Source organism: Hyperolius riggenbachi, chromosome 9, assembly GCF_040937935.1.
Source record: "Hyperolius riggenbachi isolate aHypRig1 chromosome 9, aHypRig1.pri, whole genome shotgun sequence".
Taxonomy (NCBI): domain Eukaryota; kingdom Metazoa; phylum Chordata; class Amphibia; order Anura; family Hyperoliidae; genus Hyperolius; species Hyperolius riggenbachi.
This window is the reverse complement of record NC_090654.1, coordinates 8,439,533-8,460,489: the sequence shown is the minus strand read 5'-3', so window position 1 is coordinate 8,460,489 and position 20,957 is coordinate 8,439,533. Positions and strand designations below refer to the sequence as shown.

The following is a 20,957-nucleotide window of genomic DNA, read 5'->3' as shown; positions in this document are numbered from 1 at the left end:
CTCTGGCCTAAATAAATCAAGGAACCATATCATTTCCATTTTTCATAGCTCCATCAGACAGCCCCAATGCATCCTGGGACAAGGTTCATATGTAGAAATGGCCCAGCCTTGGAGAACTCACGGAGAAGCACATGATCAGTTTGAGCAGCTGATAGATTTGTAAGCCTCTGATTTGCTGAGATGACTTCCTCGTTTAACACATGATCATGGCCAACAAATCAGAGGCTTACAAATCTATCAGCTGATCAAACCGATCATGTGCTTCTCCATAAGTTCTCCAAGGCTGGGGCATCTCTATTCATATGTAGCAATTCTGGTGGCAATGGCATGTATGGAGCTTTGCTATTGACCGTCAGCACAAAATTACATGAAAATTGTGCAAAAATTACGCAAAATTATGAATGATTAAAATCACAGACAAAATTAATTCGATTTTTTACTGAAATTTCCTATTATGATTTTGAATCATAAATGCGAATTTTGATGCAAAATTACATCTATGCGAAATCTGTGCTCATCACTACTGTATAAATATATTTTTCCATATGTGAAGGTGTACTATACCTTATGGATGTCTATGGATGTCTATTATGCTGTATTATATAAATACCATTGAATTACTATTGTACTGTGCCCAGGTTCCACCTACTGGTAAAAGTCTTAAAGGGGTTCTGTGGAGTGCTGCAAAAAACAAAAACTGACACTTACCTGGGACTTCTATCAGCCCCCTGTAGCTGTCATGTCCCGCACCGTCCTCCTCCAATCTCCTGCTCCCCGCCGCCGGTCCCGTTGTAATTACACGTCTTGCGCTACTGCGGCTGCCGTGCGCATGCTCGCTCCCACTGGCGTCTCCAAGAGCTTACTGTGCAGGCGCAGTACAAGAAAACCTTGTACTCCACCTGCGCAGTTAGCTCCCGGAGACGCTAGACGCCTTGTTAGACGAATAATTGACCGGTGCCGGCGGCGGGGAACGGGTGATCGGAGGAGGACGGCGTGGGACATGACAGCTGCAGGGGGGGTGATAGAAGCCCCAGGTAAGTGTCAGTTTTCGTTTTTTTTTTTTGCAGCACTCCACAGACAGAACCCCCTTTAATTGTTTTTAAATTTTGTTTTGGAATCTTGCAATAAAGCCTTTTTTTTTACATATATTTTCCCATACATGTTGGGTTGGTGCTGCTTTCTTGAGCTACTTTTTGAATTTTATGATGTATCTTTTATTGGCTTCTAGCACATCACACTTTATATTATCTATATATATAAAATCGGATGTGTGCGTGTGCGTGTGTGTGTGTGTATGTGCCGCGATCACGCGAAAACGGCTTGACCGATTTGAACGAAACTTGGTATGCAGATCCCTTACTACCTGGGATGATAGGTTCTGGGGGTCTCGCGGCCCCCCTGCACACCTGGGCGGAGCTACAAAGAGCCAATCAGATTTCACCCATTCAAGTCAATGGAAAAAATGTAAAAGGCTGCCATTCTCACAGTAATCAAGCCAGAGTCCCCACACTTGGCACAGTTGGTCTCTTGGTGACCAAGGTTACAAATCCAGGAAAAGTGGGCGGGGCATAAAACAGCCAATCAAATTTCAGCCATTCATTTTAAATGGGAAAATGTAAACTGCGACCATTCTTAGACTGTTAATCGCAGGGTTCTCAAACTTGCCACACTTGGTCACTGGGTGAATGGGATTAAGATTCAAGAAAGTGGGTGGAGCCTACAACAGCCAATCAAAACTCACCTATTGATTTTCAAGGGGAATATTTAAACTGCTGCTATTCTTACACTTTTAATGGCAGAGGCTTCAAACTTGCTACAGTCGGTCTTTGGGTGACTGGGGTCAAAATTCACAAAAGGGGCGGGGCCACAAACAGCCAATCAGATTTCCTTGGTGCATAAACTGCTTCCATTCACACATTTTTGATGCCAGGAACTTGAAAGCTCACACACTTGGTCATTGAGTGACTGTGTGTCAAGGTTACAAAAAGTGGGCGGAGCCAAAAACAAATTTTACTAGGAAAATATAAACTGTAGCCATTCTTACACCGTTAATGGCAGGGTTCTCAAACTTTGCACAGTTGGTCACTGGGTGAATGAGATTAAGAATTTGGAAGGTAGGTGGAGCCTACAACAGCCAATCAGAATTCACCTTTCGGTTTTCAAAGGGAATATTTAAGCTGCTACCATTCTTATATTGTTAATAGCAGATGCCTCAAACCTGGTACAGTTGGTCACTGGGTGATTAGGGTTCAAATTCAGAAAGGGGGCGGAGCCACAAACAGCCAATCAGATTTGTTTATTTTTCAATGGGAATATACAAAGTATTGATACCAAGGACCCCAAAGCTGATACACTTGATAATTGAGTGACTGTATGTCAAGGTTAGAAAAAGTGTGCGGCGCCAACAACTTTACATGGCAGGGTTCCCAAACTTGACACAATTTGCCACTGGGTGACTGGGATTAATATTCAGAAATGTGGGTAGAGCCTAAAAACAGCCAATCAAAATTTACCTATTGATTTTCAAGGGGGAACATTTACATTGCTACCATTCTTACACTGTTAATGGCAGAGTTCTCAAACCTGATACAGTCAGTCATTGGGTGACTGGGGTCCAAATTCACTAAAGTGGGTGGAGCCACAAACAGCCAATCCGATTTTTTAGATTGATTTTAGCCATTCTGTTATTGGCAGGGTTCTCAAACTTGACACAGTTGGCCAGTGGGTGACTGGGACTAATATTCAGGAAAGTGGGTGGAGCCTACAGCAGCCAATCAAAATTAACCTTTTGATTTTCAAGGGGAATATTTACATTGCTCCTATTCATACATTCTTAATGGCAGAGGCATCAAATCTGGTACAGTCAGTCACTGGGAGACTGGGGTTTACATTCTGAAAAGGGAGTGGGCCAAAACAGCCAATCAGATTTGTTTAATTTCAATGGAAAAATGCAACTTATTGATGCCAAAGACCCCACAGATCATAAACTTGGTCATTAAGTGACTGTATGTCAAGATTAGAAATAGTGGGAAGAGCCAAAAACAACTAACTTTTTACATGGGAAAATATAAATTGCAGCTATTCTTACACTGTTAATGGCAGGGTTCTCAAACTTGACACAGTTGGTCACTGGGGGACTAGGATTAATATTCGGAAAAGTAGGTGGAGCCTACAAGAGCCAATCAAAATTCACCTATTGATTTTCAAGGGGAATATTGAAACTGCTGTCATTCTTACACTGTTAATGGCAGAGGCCTCAAACCTGCTACAGTCGGTCATCAAGTGACTGGGGTTGAAATTCACTAAAGGGGTGGAGCCACAAACAGCCAATCAGATTTGCTTTTTTTGGATAAACTGCTTCCATTCACACAATTTTGATGCCAGGAACCCAAAAGCTCACAAACTTGGTCATTGAGTAGTGACTGTGTGTCCAGGTTACAAAAAGTGGGTGGAGTCAAAAACAGATTTTTCTGGGAAATTGTAAACTGCAGCCCTTCTTCGCTGTTAATGGCAGGGATCTCAAACTTTGCACAGCTGGTTACTTGTGACTGGGATTAATATTCAGAAAAGTGGGTGGAGCCTAAAAAAGCCAATCAAAATCACCTGTTGATTTGAAAGGGGAATATTAAAAATGCTACCATTCATTGCACTGTTAATGGCACAAGCCTCAAACCTGGTACAGTTAGTCATTGGGGTTCAAATTTAGAAAAGAGGACAGAGCCACAAACAGTTTCATTTCTTGGGAAAATACAAATTATTGATGCCAAGGACCCCAAAGCTCACAAACTTAGTCATTGAGTGACTGTATGTCCAGGTTACAAAAAGTAGGCGGAGCAAAAACCAAATTTCACTGGGAAAATGTAACCTGCAACCCTTCTTACACTGTTAATGGCAGGGTTCCCAAACTTTGCCCAGATGGTCACTGAGTGACTGAGATAAATATTCAGGGAAGTGGGTGGAACCTATAATAGCCAATCAAAATTCACCAGTTGATTTTCAAGGGGAATATTTAAATTGCTGCCATTTTTATACTGGTAATAGCAGATGCCTCAAACCTGCTACAGATGGTCATTGGGTGACTGGGGTTCAAATGCTGGAGAGGGGCAGAGCCACAAACAGCCAATCTGATTTGTTTAATTTCTATGGGAATATACAAATGATTGATGCTAAAGACACCAAAGCTCACAAACTTGGTCATTGAATGTTTGTGTGTCAGTGTTAGAAGAAGTGGGCGGAACCAACACAAGTCAAATACATACCCGTGCAACGCCGGGCAATCAGTGGGTGGAGACAAATACAAATTTCACTGGGAAAATGTACACTGCAGCCATTCTTACACTGTTAATGGGAGGGTTCTTAAACTTTGCACAGTTGGTCACTCAGTGAATGGGATTAATATTCAGAAAAGTGGGTGGAGCCTACAAAAGTGTATTAAGCTTCACCTATTGCTTTTCAAGGGAATATTTAATTGATACCATTTTTGCACTGTTATTGGCACATGCCTCAAACCTGGTACAGTTGGTTATTGGATGACTGGGGTTCAAATTCAGAAAAGGGGGTGGAGCCACAAACAACCCATCAGATTTTTTCATTTCAATGCAAATTATTGATGCCAAAGACCACAAAGCTCACAAACTTGGTCATTGAGTAATTGTGTGTTAGGGTTAGAAAGAGTGGGTGGAGCCGACACCAGCCAAATACATACCCGTGCAACGCCGGGCAATCAGCTAGTCTGTTATAAAAAAAATAGATATGGTGCTAGTTTGTGTGTTTTTAGAAGTATAATATTACTGGGGAGGGAGATTAGCTAATACTGGGGGCACATCTGATTATCTAAACCGGGCAGGGGGCCCTCCTAATACTGGGGGGCACAAGTGCTACCTTTGCTGGGGCAGGCAAAAATCTTGTGTGTGTGTGTGTGTGTGTGTGTGTGTGTGTGTGTGTGTGTGTGTGTGTGTGTGTGTGTGTGTGTGTGTGTGTGTGTGTGTGTGTGTTCCAGCTTTGGAATTCCCACCTCTAGTGGTGGAGAGCCTTGTTCTGGTCCTGACTGCCATGTTTTCTATTGCTGTCTAGGTCCCTTTAGTGAACAAATGGAGGAGAATAAAGGTCCTCCTTAACGGTACAATCTTCCAAACAATCAACCATATGGTCGATCGGTTTGGGCACCATTAATGTTGCTGATTGATAATGATATCAAGTTTTCCATCGATCCAAAGTTTGGATTGATTCTGTTAGGCTGATTGGATTGCTTATGATTTTTTCCTCCGTTGATAGGTTGCAAAGATCTGATCAGGCGGTCCATCGTTCGGGAGATTGTACTGTTAATGGGCACCTTGAGGATAACTACCGGCTAGAATTTGAAGCCCCTCCTAACTGTAGTAAAGTGTTATTACTTCTGTCTGTGTTTCCACTCAGATCAGAGACAGGAAGTAAAGCTAACAGAATTAAACAGTGTCCGAAGCTAAAATAGCACTTTTGGGTCGATTTCATTTCTATTTTTGCTTCCCCCCCCCCCCCCCCCGTTTCTTTAAATATAAATCACATTGAAGCCAGAGACTATTGTTCCCGTCATTCTCTTAAGGTGCCCATACATCTAGCAATTTTGGCAGCCAAGAGACAGATCTCTCTCTGATTGAATCTGATCAGAGAAAGAGCTTTTGGCCATCATAAACCACAGGCCGATTTTCAATTGATTTCAGCGTGAAATCTTGCAGGAATCGGCTTTGTGACGCTGCGATACCGCCCTTCGCCCCTGGCCGCTGTCTGATCGATGCATGCCACCAATTTTGGCACAAAATTGGTTGCATCGTTGATTGGGCATGCTCATGGTGGCACTGGTTTTAATTCGACAGTAATTATCGAATCGGATGGTCGATCGGCCACCAAGTCAAGTAATGTAAGGGCAACTTAAAGGACAACTGTAGTGTGAAGTATATGGCGGCTGCCATATTTTTTTCCTTTGAAACAATACCAGTTGCCTGGCAGCTCTGTGGATCTATTTGGCTGCAGCAATTTCTGAATCACACCAGAAACAAACATGCAGCTAATCTTGTCAGATCTGACTGTAATGTCAGAAACAGCTGATCTGCTGCATGCATGTTAAGGGGCTGTGGGTAAAAGTATTAGAGGCAGAGGATCAGCAGGATAGCCAGGCAACTGGTATTGCTTAAAGGGGAACTGAAGAGAGAGGTATATGGAGGCTGTCATGTTTATTTCCTTTTAAGCAATACCAGTTGCCTGGCAGCCCTGCTGATCCTCTGCCTCTAATACTATTAGCCATAGCCCTTGAACAAGCATGCAGCAGATCAGGTGTTTCAGAGGTTCAGACTTATAAGTCTGATCTGACAAGACTAGCTGCATGCTTGTTTCTGGTTTTAATCAGATACTACTGCAGAGAAATAGACCAGCAGGGCTGCCAGGCAACTGGTATTGATTAAAAGGAAATAAACATGACAGCCTCCATATACCTCTCTCTTCAGTTCCCCTTTAAAAGGAAATAAATATGGCACTTCAGTTGCCATTTAACAGTAACCTGAATAAATAAATAATTAGAATTGTGTACCCCTTTTTGTTGACTAAAGCTTTGGACTTCCATGGGTAACTCTTCTTGACTTTGCCCCTCATGACGGTGATTGCCTGTGTGGTGACCTTGATGGCCAGATTCATCTTCAGGTTGACAATCCCCAGCCTTCCGATGTAGGTCTCACTGGATTCCACTTTATTTCCCATTTTCTTGTTTCCGATAAGTTCCCCATTGACTGCAATCCCTATGGAAGAAAATGCAATGACATCACAATGCCTCAGTTATATATGGGCTGGCGGCGTGGTTACAATGTATAGGAAGGTTCGTCTGAGGGTGCAGCTGGCTGATTTATATACAGAGTGCTAGTGGGAAAAAACTATATTTTTAAAACTGGACAACTTAATATGGCAAAAATTGGTGCTTAACCACTTGAGGACCGCAATGTTAAACCCCCCCTAAAGACCCGGCCATTTTTCATGAAATAGGCCACTGCAGCTTTAAGGCCTTGCTGCAGAGCCGCACAACTCAGCACACAAGTGACTCACCCCCCCCCCCCCTTTCTTCCCACCAACAGAGCTCTCTGTTGGTGGGGTCTGATCGCTCCCCCAATGTTTTTTTTTCATAAATATGTTTTATTTTTATTTAAAATTGTGTATTTTTTTAATTCCTCAGTGGCCCCGCCCTCCCTCCGCCGTCCAGCCTATCACTGTGATCGTTTGTCATAGGCTTCAGCCTATGACAGCGGATCCCCTCCGAGCCCACAGAGGGGACAGCCGTGCCCCTAAAGACCAGGCCATTTTTTCTAAAACAGGCTACTGCAGCTTTAAGGCCAAGCTGCAGGGCCACACAGCTCAGCACACAAGTGACCCCTCCCCTTTTCTCCCCACCAACAGAGGTATCTGTTGGTGGGGTCTGATCGCCCCCCAGTGTTTATTTTTTTTTTTATAAATATTTTTTTTTTTTTTAAATTTGACAAGTGTTCTAAAATGACATGTACAAATAATGTCTAAGTAGCGGTGTAATCATTTTCCTACTTTTCATGTTAAGTATCAGAGGCAAACGATTTAATTCATTGGGCCTGATTCACAAAGCGGTGCAAACTTTTCCGCGGACTTTTGCGCGCGCAATTGCGCATGCAAAAGTCCGCGATCGCGCGAATCACGGCAAATTGCGCGCGCAAAAGTCAGCGAAAAAGTTTGCACCGCTTTGTGAATCAGGCCCATTGTGTGTAGGATTTAGCTCTAGTCTATTCGAACAAATCATTCGCAAAAGGGGTGTCTGCTTCAATGCACAGCCACTGTTGTTTTCTGCATATCGGACTACAGAGTATTTTTCTCTGAAAGCACAAAACGGATGAAAAGCTGTGGTGTCAGGTTTCACATTCAATTACAAATGTTTATAACAAGTTACATTTCCTCTGCTCTCTGCAGACAGCTCAGAGACACAGGCTGCAGCTGCTGAGAGCTTTCTCTCTCCCTCTCCCTCTCTCTCAAACACACACACACACACACAGACACACACAGACACACACACACAGACAGACACACAGACACACACACACACACACACACACACACACACACACACACACTAGACACACACACACACACACACTGCACACACACACACACACACACACACTACACACACACTGCACACACACACACACACACACACACACACACACACACACACACACACACACACACACACACACACACACACACACACACACACACACACACAGGTGCCAAGCAACTCCTAGACTACATGCTGTGTATTTCTCCTGTCTTTTATTGCCTGAGGAAGCGGGTCCTTGCCCGTGAAACGCGTTGCGACTTATCATTGGGAGTAATTGAATAAATTGTATATTTTCTGAATTCCGACAGTACTTATGTCTGTTTGAGGTTGGCTGGTCCACCACCGCAACCAAAACGATTTTAAAAACTTTTTATTGACTTTTATCCTACCGGCGCCTCTGTACACCTCTGCGCATCTAGAAGTCCACCCTTGGTGGAAGGGTGTTCTACCCTACTACTTCCTCCTGTCCACAGAGAGCGACGTCTTAATCCTGAGTGGGGACAGGCTTGTTCTCCCCACCTGCCTGAACAGTGGTTGCTTTGGAGGCAACCCTGGTTTGTGAGTATAATACTTACACGTCATTATACACTCCCTCCTTCCTTAAAACATACTACACCATATTGGGCTCTCGGTCTTCTACCCTTAGCGCACACACACACACACACACACACACACACACACACACACACACACACACACACACACACACACACACACACACACACACACACACACACACACACACACACACACACACACACACACACACACACACACACACACACACGGTTAACAGATGTAGTGTGGGGGAGTTCCCCCTCCCCTCATGGTTCACTCAGCCATCGGTTTTGAGCAGACTTGTGTCAGTTAAAGAGACTCTGTAACATTCAAAACATCCCCTGGGGGGTACTCACCTCGGGTGGGGGAAGCCTCCGGATCCTAATGAGGCTTCCCACGCCGTCCTCTGTCCCACGGGGGTCTCTCCGCAGCCCTCCGAACAGCCGGCGACTGTGCCGACTGTCATTTCAATATTTACCTTTGCTGGCTCCAGCGGGGGCGCTGTGGCGGCTTTCCATTCCGAACTACACGGAAATACCCGATCTCATTCGGGTCCGCTCTACTGCGCAGGCGCAGGAAACTTGCGCCTGCGCAGTAGAGCGGACCCGACGGCGATCGGGTATTTCCGTGTAGTTCGGAGCCGACAGCCGTCAGAGCGCCTGCGCAGGAGCCAGGAAGGTAAATAATGACGTCACCGCTGCCCGGACTCCACGGAGGGCTGCAGCGAGACCCCTGACGGATGGAGGACGGCGTGGGAAGCCTCATTAGGATCCGGAGGCTTCCCCCACCCGAGGTGAGTACCCCCCAGGGGATATTTTTATGTTACAGTTCCTCTTTAAAGTGAGCCTTAACCCTGGGGGTAAAAAAGTTTCACTTACCTGTGGCTTTACCAAGCCCCCTGCAGTCGTCCTGTGCCCTCACCGCTCCTCCAGTGTCCTCCTGTCCCCGCCGCCGGTTAGTTTCATTTTCGTCTGACTGACAGTTGGCCCCTGGCAGTGCATACTCTTCTTTGCCTTCCTGCCGTCAGGTGCGTCATGTGCAGGTGCAGTACGCTTGCACCTGTGCAGGATGTGCTTGATGAGAAGCGGCCTGGGCACAGGACGGCTGCAGGGGGCTTGGGGAAGCCCCAGGTAAGTGAAACTTTATTTTTCCCCCAGGGTTAAGGTTCACTTTAAGAGTGAAAAGAATTTGATACAGTAAAGAAAAGAGATAACCAAGTGAAATGTATACATCATTATTTACCAGCACTTCAGGAACTCTCTCAATCCCAGGTTAAAAAAAGGTAATTGATAGTGGCTGCTTTCACAGTGGGACGTTACAGGCGCACGTTAGAGCAGCCTGTAACGCAGCCCACTGCACAGCAATGTAAAATCAATGTGCTGTTCACAGTGCCCACGTTGCGCTACATTGTAACGCAGCACGTTTAAAGAAAGTGCTGCATGCTGTACGTTATAGCGGCTTTAGCCGCGTTAGGCTGCTTGCACATGCTCAGTGATGTGTTTTTTTTTTTTTAAGCTTGGGGCAGGAGAGGAAGCGGGGAGAGTCCGCTATTGCGGCCAGCCACATGGCTAATTAATATGCGCTGCACTGCAGTGTTTACTTCCTGGAGCGGCAGCAGACTGGCTGGCGGGACCACGTGATGCGGAGTGTTCCGCTCACGTGGTCTCCGCTGGCGCATGCGTCAAAAAGTACACATCACGGACGCATCAAGAGCCGCTTAACGCGGCTCTATAGAACGTCTAACTTCAAAGCTCACATGCGTTGCATTAGGGGCACGTTATGCGACCTTAACGTCGCATCTAACGCAACGTCCATGTGTGAAAGAGGCCTAAAAGGAGAGGGGAGGGATATGGAGGCTGCCATGTTTATTTCCTGTTGCCAGTTGACAGTTACCTGGCTATCCTGCTGATCTCTGTGGCTGCATACCACATACCACACGCACACATGCACACACACCCACGGTACCCCCTGCATATCAAAAGGTATGGCATTCCCAGGCAAGGTATCCCCCAGGCCCCCACACATTAAAAGATAATCTGCAAGTTTCAATAAAGCAAACACAGAACTGGCCTGGCTGGGAAGGCCGGTGAGATCCTCCCGGGGTTATTGGCATGCAGCATTTGGGTAATGGGGACTCCGGCTCTATGTGTGACTGAGCATACCTAATTCCTGGTCTTGCACCAGTTTTAGCACCGCCCCCGGCCTCTCATGGATATTAAAGCACAGGAAGTCCTCCTTCCTCGGAACGTGGATCAGGAAATGAGGGTCCGAGTCCACTGCAAAGGCAAAGCACAGGAAAATAATTAAATCCTAATTTGTTAATCAAAGTATTAGACAACTAACAACAATTCTTTGCCAATAAATGGTATAATCCATAATCCAAAGTTCTATTTTCTACTTTCTATTTTAACTAACGCAATAAAGCCTGTTTATATACTCTGTAGGGTTTTTAGAAGATTGCTTATCCGGTCTATTGAATGAAGCTTTGTGAGCTGTTATTGGTCATTAGACAATCCCGCCTCCTGTGGGCTCCGCCTTCTGGGTAAGCCCTGCCTTCCTGGTGAGGAAGCGGCGCGAGGGGGAGTGGCTTGATGCGCAGCAGCAGCTTGCCGTTTCTGCATATCAGTGGGGCCGCCACGGTGGATAAAAGACGGGGAATATTTGGTTTAGTAAAGGTAAGCTCTAAAGTTAATGCTTATAATTACCGCTAATCAACATGTTTACTTTGAAAAATTACCTTGTTCCGTGTTAAATTTAACTGGATTTAAAGAGGCCCTGTAGTGACACCTAGTAGAATGCAGTTAATTATTCAGGATACCAACTTTTTTGTTAATTATCCTGATTTCAGCATGAATAACCATTCCTATATCTATATATTGCTATATATTGGTATGTAACTCTGCCCCTCCCAGTGATGCCACAGTCTAGGCTGATTAACAATGCAGAATTCTCCCCCCAGAGCAATCTTGGGAGACCAGGCATTATTTTTACTGGCTTTGGATCTCTTTGTAAACAAACATTCCGCAGGGCTGCACCTGCTAGCAGTAATAATGTTGCCACCTGTAATAAATGTCAGAATGTAAGTCAGGGAGAGGAAAGATTATACAATGGGCAAACAATGACTAAGCTCTTTCAGCCTTGTTTTATACATTGCACGGTGCGATCGACCTGCAGCAGGAGAGCTCAGGGCAGGGCCGCACCACTCCCCCATCCATATTACCCTGAGGCAGAGTGCGGCAACAGAGTAATATGTGTAGCTCCGCCCCCACACAGTGACATACTCCCTGCTTGACAGGAAGTACGTCATTGAAGTTTCGTCGCTCTGTGCCTGTGCGCCGCACCACAACCGCGACTGCTCGTTTACACTTACAGCGTCTCCATAGACTTGCATTGCTGCATAATCTGTGCACGGATCATGCGGCAACGCACTGCAGAGTTTGCAGCGACCTAGCATAAATTTTGTTGAAAGTAGCCTAAATCTCAACTCTAGTCCTGCGTAGACTCTCAGGGGGACATTTATCAAGAGTGCCTGAGATAAAGCATTGGTAGGTTTTTAGAAATCGATGCAGAACTGTCTCAGACATATTAAGAAATCAGCATATAGTGCAGATTCCTTCTTCAACTGTTGTAAAATTTGAGTCTTTAGGGAGGTCTCTCAGCCAGTGCAGTGTGTGAGGGGAATTGCTGTTGCTGAGGTAACCAACACATCTGCTGTTCTGCATCAATGCCCAGCACTGGAAGGCTTAAGCACAGAATTGCTTCCTAGGACAGCTGGCAGCAGGGGGAGGAGCACCTCACAAATCACTTCTAGCCTACACTGCTGCACTATCTGTAGAACTGCTATGAAGCAATTCTTAAACTGCGGCAGTTTAGGGATGGATTTGCACTTTTCTTAACTGTAGTGCAGCTCTAGAAATCCACACTAAACTGTCGCTATTAACCTCTTGCCGACCGCACACTCATACCGCGCGTCGGCAAAGTGGCAGCTGCAGGACTCGTGCGAGCGGCTGCTTCCTGTCAATTCACGGCGGGGGGCTCCGTGAATAGCCTGCGGGCCGCCGATGGCGGCTCGCGGGCTAAATGTAAACACAAGCGGAAATAATCCGCTTTGTTTACATTTGTACGGCGCTGCTGCGCAGCAGCGCCGTAAGGCAGGTCGGCGATCCCCGGCCAATCAGCGGCCGGGGATCGCCGCCATGTGACAGGGGACGTCCCGTCACTGGCTGCACAGGACGGATAGCGTCCTGTGCAGCCCGGATCTCCAAGGGGGGGCCAGGTAGGAGAGGGAGGGGGAGGATTTCGCCGCGGAGGGGGGCTTTGAGGTGCCCCCCCCCGCAACTCCCGTCAGGCAGGAGCGATCAGACCCCCCCAGCACATCATCCCCCTAGTGGGGAAAAAAGGGGGGCGATCTGGTCGCTCTGCCTGCACGCTGATCTGTGCTGGGGGCTGCAGAGCCCACCCAGCACAGATCAGCTACAACAGCGCTGGTCCTTAAGGGGGGGTAAAGGGTGGGTCCTCAAGTGGTTAAGTAGGATGTAAGATGTTTCTTATTATCATGTAGAACAGTTCCCCTGCTGGTTAGAACAGTTTAAGAAGAAAAAACTGTCGGTAATGCTTTGATAAATCTGGCTTACAGTGTAGAGCTCGTTTTAACCATGTATGTAAACAGATGTCTGATAAATCACTTCAAATGAATATATGTGGATTTTTCTTCAGTTTGAGGCTAGAGCACCATTCAGTAGTGTATCTGGGACATCAGACTGATGTCACATGGAAGCCAATCTTCTGTAGCTGCTTTCTTGTAAACTCAACAGCAATAACAGGAGGAGCCAAGTAAAAGTCCTCCCACTGAGTATGCTGTTTAGGGCTGGCTCACACATACTCTGTTGTGCAGCATGGTACAGCAGCGGTCAGTGGTGCAGCAATGGACAATTACTACAGATCTCTGCTTATCAGATATGTCCACTTGGCTAATGAAAGTGAATGAGATGGTGCACACCAGAGCGGCTCGTTTTTCCCCCAAACTCAAACTCCTGGGATGCAGCAGGTTTGCAGATTGCAGATGCGTTTCTGCCTCAATGTAAAGTATAGAAAAAGCTCAAACCACTCTGAAAAACGCTAAGCATGTTTAGAAAACCTCTTCAAAAACCTGTAGCGTTTTGCGGATCTGCTAGAGGTTTTTGGTGCGCACTGGCCCTATGTCAGCAGATGTGACCCGTTCCTAACTCATTCAAGTGGGCTGTTTCAGGTTCCATGATCATTTGAAAAAGTTCACAATCTGTACACGTCTCCACAACACACAGACATGATGTCAGTTCTGCTTTTACAAAGAAAAGTCCTTTAATTTCCTTACCCCCGCTTGCAGTGGGACCTGTTGAAAAGGAAAATAAAGTGAATATTAGTGACATATTAATAACAGAATATAATTGAATTGTTGTTACATATACATTTTACTGTGTCTCCCTGTGCATTGCAGACCTTCATCAGAACACAATAACCCTCACAGCAGATGCTGGATTATTGAGGCCAGTGTTAGTGCAGCGTTGTGCAGTGATCTGCACCTTCTATCACACCTGCATTTACTAATGACCGGTCGGGATTACCTGCTTTGCCTTTAGTCACTTTGCATCACTTGTCACCAGTGGTTAATTAAGCTTATTAAAGGACTTTTTTCGTGGTTGTGTTTTTATTTCATTTAACCCTTTGTGGAAATGGGTAAGGGGCAGGGGCGGACTGACCATTCGGGCACTCGGTCACGGACCTAGGGCCCGTGGTCAGGGGAGGCCCCGCCAGACAACCCTGGGCAGGAGGGGAAGCAGCCACTGAAAGGGAGCTATGGGAACAGCGGGGAAGGGGGGGGGGAAGTTCCCCCCCCTTCCCTCACCTTGGGGCCCCCCTTCCTGGCTCTCCCCTCCGGAATACTGAAGTGTCGCACTGTCGTACAGCGGCTGACAGCGGGTGGAGACTTACCGCTTTTACAGCCGGCTGAGGGAGCTGTGATCTGTGCGCCGCAAGTCTGGTCTACTCAAGACCAGACTTGTGGCGCACAGATCACAGCTCCCTCCGGTGGCTGGAAAGTGGTAAGTCTCGCGGTAAGCCCGCTGTCAGCCGCTGTACGACAGTGCAACACTTCAGTATTCCGGAGGGGAGAGCCAGGAAGGGGGGCCCCAAGGTGAGGGAAGGGGGGGGGGGAACTTCCCCCCTTCCCCACGCTCTGCACACCGCTCCCTTTCACCGCTCCCTGTCCTGGGGACACCTGTCTACATATACTGGGGACACCTATACACCTAACTACATATACTGGGGACACCTATACACCTGGCTATACTGGGGGCAGCTATACACCTGGCTGCATATACTGGGGACACCTATACACCTGGCTTTACTGGGGGCAGCTATACACCTGGCTACATATACTGGGGACACCTATACACCTGGCTATACTGGGGCAGCTATACACCTGGCTACATATACTGGGGACACCTATACACCTGGCTATACTGGGGGCAGCTATACACCTGGCTACATATACTGGGGACACCTATACACCTGGCTATACTGGGGGCAGCTATACACCTGGCTACATATACTGTGGACACCTATACACCTGGCTATACTGGGGGCAGCTATACACCTGGCTACATATACTGGGGACACCTATACACCTGGCTACATATACTGTGGACACCTATACACCTGGCTATACTGGGGACACCTATACACCTGGCTACATATACTGGGGACACCTATACACCTGGCTTTACTGGGGGCAGCTATACACCTGGCTACATATACTGGGGACACCTATACACCTGGCTTTACTGGGGGCAGCTATACACCTGGCTACATATACTGGGGACACCTATACACCTGGCTACATATACTGTGGACACCTATACACCTGGCTATACTGGGGGCAGCTATACACCTGGCTACATATACTGGGGACACCTATACACCTGGCTATACTGGGGGCAGCTATACACCTGGCTACATATACTGTGGACACCTACACACCTGGCTATACTGGGGGCAGCTATACACCTGGCTACATATACTGGGGACACCTATACACCTAGCTACATATACTGGGGACACCTATACACCTGGCTACAAATACTGGGGACACCTACACACCTGGCTCCATATACTGGGAACACCTATACAGCTGGCTACATATACTGGGGGCACCTATAGACCTGGCTACATATACTGGGGACACCTATCCACCTGGCTACATATACTGAGGACACCTATAGACCTGGCTATACTGGGAACATCTATCCACCTGGCTATATATACTGGGGACACCTATCCACCTGCCTACATATACTGGGGACACCTATAGACCTGGCTACATATATTGGGGACACCTAGCCACCTGGCTACATATACTGGGGACACCCATAGAAGCTTGCTTATCCGGTCTATTAAATGAAGCTTTGTGTGCTGTTATTGGTCATTAGACAATCCCGCCTCCTGTGGGCTCTGCCTTCTGGGTAAGCCCTGCCTTCCTGGTGAGGAAGCGGCGCGAGGGGGAGTGGCTTGATGTGCTGCAGCAGCTTGCCGTTTCTGCATATCAGTGGGGCCGCCACGGTGGATAAAAGACGGGGAATATTTGGTTTAGTAAAGGTAAGCTCTAAAGTTAATGCTTATAATTACCGCTAATCAACATGTTTACTTTGAAAAATTACCTTGTTCTGTGTTAAATTTAACTGGATTTAAAGAGGCCCTGTAGTGACACCTAGTAGAATGCAGTTAATTATTCAGGATACCAACTTTTTTGTTAATTATCCTGATTTCAGCATGAATAACAATTCCTATATCTATATATTGCTATATATTGGTATGTAACTCTGCCCCTCCCAGTGATGCCACAGTCTAGGCTGATTAACAATGCAGAATTCTCCCCCCAGAGCAATCTTGGGAGACCAGGCATTATTTTTACTGGCTTTGGATCTCTTTGTAAACAAACATTCCGCAGGGCTGCACCTGCTAGCAGTAATAATGTTGCCACCTGTAATAAATGTCAGAATGTAAGTCAGGGAGAGGAAAGATTATACAATGGGCAAACACTGACTAAGCTCTTTCAGCCTTGTTTTATACATTGCACGGTGCGATCGACCTGCAGCAGGAGAGCTCAGGGCAGGGCCGCACCACTCCCCCATCCATATTACCCTGAGGCAGAGTGCGGCAACAGAGTAATATGTGTAGCTCCGCCCCCACACAGTGACATACTCCCTGCTTGACAGGAAGTACGTCATTGAAGTTTCGTCGCTCTGTGCCTGTGCGCCGCACCACAACCGCGACTGCTCGTTTACACTTACAGCGTCTCCATACACTTGCATTGCTGCATAATCTGTGCACGGATCATGCGGCAACGCACTGCAGAGTTTGCAGCGACCTAGCATAAATTTTGTTGAAAGTAGCCTAAATCTCAACTCTAGTCCTGCGCAGACTCTCAGGGGGACATTTATCAAGAGTGCCAGAGATAAAGCATTGGTAGGTTTTTAGAAATCCATGCAGAACTGTCTCAGACATATTAAGAAATCAGCATATAGTGCAGATTCCTTCTTCAACTGTTGTAAAATTTGAGTCTTTAGGAAGGTCTCTCAGCCAGTGCAGTGTGTGAGGGGAATTGCTGTTGCTGAGGTAACCAACACATCTGCTGTTCTGCATCAATGCCCAGCACTGGAAGGCTTAAGCACAGAACTGCTTCCTAGGACAGCTGGCAGCAGGGGGAGGAGCACCTCACAAATCACTTCTAGCCTACACTGCTGCACTATCTGTAGAACTGCTATGAAGCAATTCTTAAACTGCGGCAGTTTAGGGATGGATTTGCACTTTTCTTAACTGTAGTGCAGCTCTAGAAATCCACACTAAACTGTCGCTATTAAGTAGGATGTAAGATGTTTCTTATTATCATGTAGAACAGTTCCCCTGCTGGTTAGAACAGTTTAAGAAGAAAAAACTGTCGGTAATGCTTTGATAAATCTGGCTTACAGTGTAGAGCTTGTTTTAACCATGTATGTAAACAGATGTCTGATAAATCACTTCTAATGAATATATGTGGATTTTTCTTCAGTTTGAGGCTAGAGCACCATTCAGTAGTGTATCTGGGACATCAGACTGATGTCACATGGAAGCCAATCTTCTGTAGCTGCTTTCTTGTAAACTCAACAGCAATAACAGGAGGAGCCAAGTAAAAGTCCTCCCACTGAGTATGCTGTTTAGGGCTGGCTCACATATACTCTGTTGTGCAGCATGGTACAGCAGCGGTCAGTGGTGCAGCAGTGGACAATTACTACAGATCTCTGCTTATCAGATATGTCCGCTTGGCTAATGAAAGTGAATGGGATGGTGCACACCAGAGCGGCTCGTTTTTCCCCCAAACGCAAACTCGAGGGCTGCAGCAGGTTTGCAGATTGCAGATGCGTTTCTGCCTCAATGTAAAGTATAGAAAAAGCTCAAACCACTCTGAAAAACGCTAAGCATGTTTAGAAAACCTCTTCAAAAACCTGTAGCGTTTTGCGGATCTGCTAGAGGTTTTTGGTGCACACTTGCCCTATGTCAGCAGATGTGACCCGTTCCTAACTCATTCAGGTGGGCTGTTTCAGGTTCCATGATCATTTGAAAAAGTTCACAATCTGTACACGTCTCCACAACACACAGACATGATGTCAGTTCTGCTTTTACAAAGAAAAGTCCTTTAATTTCCTTACCCCAGCTTGCAGTGGGACCTGTTGAAAAGGAAAATAAAGTGAATATTAGTGACATATTAATAACAGAATATAATTGAATTGTTGTTACATATACATTCTCCTGTGTCTCCCTGTGCATTGCAGACCTTCATCAGAACACAATAACCCTCACAGCAGATGCTGGATTATTGAGGCCAGTGTTAGTGCAGCGTTGTGCAGTGATCTGCACCTTCTATCACACCTGCATTTACTAATGACCGGTCCGGATTACCTGCTTTGCCTTTAGTCACTTTGCATCACTTGTCACCAGTGGTTAATTAAGCTTATTAAAGGACTTTTTTCGTGGTTGTGTTTTTATTTCATTTAACCCTTTGTGGAAATGGGTAAGGGGCAGGGGCGGACTGACCATTCGGGCACTCGGTCACGGACCTAGGGCCCGTGGTCAGGGGAGGCCCCGCCAGACAACCCTGGGCAGGAGGGGAAGCAGCCACTGAAAGGGAGCTATGGGAACAGCGGGGAAGGGGGGGGGAAGTTCCCCCCCCTTCCCTCACCTTGGGGCCCCCCTTCCTGGCTCTCCCCTCCGGAATACTGAAGTGTCGCACTGTCGTACAGCGGCTGACAGCGGGTGGAGACTTACCGCTTTTACAGCCGGCTGAGGGAGCTGTGATCTGTGCGCCGCAAGTCTGGTCTACTCAAGACCAGACTTGTGGCGCACAGATCACAGCTCCCTCCGGTGGCTGGAAAGTGGTAAGTCTCGCGGTAAGCCCGCTGTCAGCCGCTGTACGACAGTGCAACACTTCAGTATTCCGGAGGGGAGAGCCAGGAAGGGGGGCCCCAAGGTGAGGGAAGGGGGGGGGGAACTTCCCCCCTTCCCCACGCTCTGCACACCGCTCCCTTTCACCGCTCCCTGTCCTGGGGACACCTGTCTACATATACTGGGGACACCTATACACCTAACTACATATACTGGGGACACCTATACACCTGGCTATACTGGGGGCAGCTATACACCTGGCTGCATATACTGGGGACACCTATACACCTGGCTTTACTGGGGGCAGCTATACACCTGGCTACATATACTGGGGACACCTATACACCTGGCTATACTGGGGCAGCTATACACCTGGCTACATATACTGGGGACACCTATACACCTGGCTATACTGGGGGCAGCTATACACCTGGCTACATATACTGGGGACACCTATACACCTGGCTATACTGGGGGCAGCTATACACCTGGCTACATATACTGTGGACACCTATACACCTGGCTATACTGGGGGCAGCTATACACCTGGCTACATATACTGGGGACACCTATACACCTGGCTACATATACTGTGGACACCTATACACCTGGCTATACTGGGGACACCTATACACCTGGCTACATATACTGGGGACACCTATACACCTGGCTTTACTGGGGGCAGCTATACACCTGGCTACATATACTGGGGACACCTATACACCTGGCTTTACTGGGGGCAGCTATACACCTGGCTACATATACTGGGGACACCTATACACCTGGCTACATATACTGTGGACACCTATACACCTGGCTATACTGGGGGCAGCTATACACCTGGCTACATATACTGGGGACACCTATACACCTGGCTATACTGGGGGCAGCTATACACCTGGCTACATATACTGTGGACACCTACACACCTGGCTATACTGGGGGCAGCTATACACCTGGCTACATATACTGGGGACACCTATACACCTAGCTACATATACTGGGGACACCTATACACCTGGCTACAAATACTGGGGACACCTACACACCTGGCTCCATATACTGGGAACACCTATACAGCTGGCTACATATACTGGGGGCACCTATAGACCTGGCTACATATACTGGGGACACCTATCCACCTGGCTACATATACTGAGGACACCTATAGACCTGGCTATACTGGGAACATCTATCCACCTGGCTATATATACTGGGGACACCTATCCACCTGCCTACATATACTGGGGACACCTATAGACCTGGCTACATATATTGGGGACACCTAGCCACCTGGCTACATATACTGGGGACACCCATAGAAGCTTGCTTATCCGGTCTATTGAATGAAGCTTTGTGTGCTGTTATTGGTCATTAGACAATCCCGCCTCCTGTGGGCTCTGCCTTCTGGGTAAGCCCTGCCTTCCTGGTGAGGAAGCGGCGCGAGGGGGAGTGGCTTGATGTGCTGCAGCAGCTTGCCGTTTCTGCATATCAGTGGGGCCGCCACGGTGGATAAAAGACGGGGAATATTTGGTTTAGTAAAGGTAAGCTCTAAAGTTAATGCTTATAATTACCGCTAATCAACATGTTTACTTTGAAAAATTACCTTGTTCTGTGTTAAATTTAACTGGATTTAAAGAGGCCCTGTAGTGACACCTAGTAGAATGCAGTTAATTATTCAGGATACCAACTTTTTTGTTAATTATCCTGATTTCAGCATGAATAACAATTCCTATATCTATATATTGCTATATATTGGTATGTAACTCTGCCCCTCCCAGTGATGCCACAGTCTAGGCTGATTAACAATGCAGAATTCTCCCCCCAGAGCAATCTTGGG

The 20,957-nt window shown here is 46.9% G+C and overlaps 1 protein-coding gene across 1 annotated transcript in view; it reads right to left on the bottom strand.

Moving 5' to 3' along the window:
* Positions 1-20,957, bottom strand: part of LOC137532381 (inter-alpha-trypsin inhibitor heavy chain H3-like) — a 140,365-nt gene that overhangs the window by 7,159 nt on the left and 112,249 nt on the right. Inside the window, exons 15-18 of the mRNA XM_068252814.1 lie at positions 18,385-18,402; positions 14,016-14,033; positions 10,825-10,938; positions 6,563-6,767 (exon numbers count right to left, since the gene is read on the bottom strand). Of these exons, the coding sequence (XP_068108915.1) occupies positions 6,563-6,767; positions 10,825-10,938; positions 14,016-14,033; positions 18,385-18,402 (355 nt within the window). The remainder of the gene's footprint in view (positions 1-6,562; positions 6,768-10,824; positions 10,939-14,015; positions 14,034-18,384; positions 18,403-20,957) is intronic.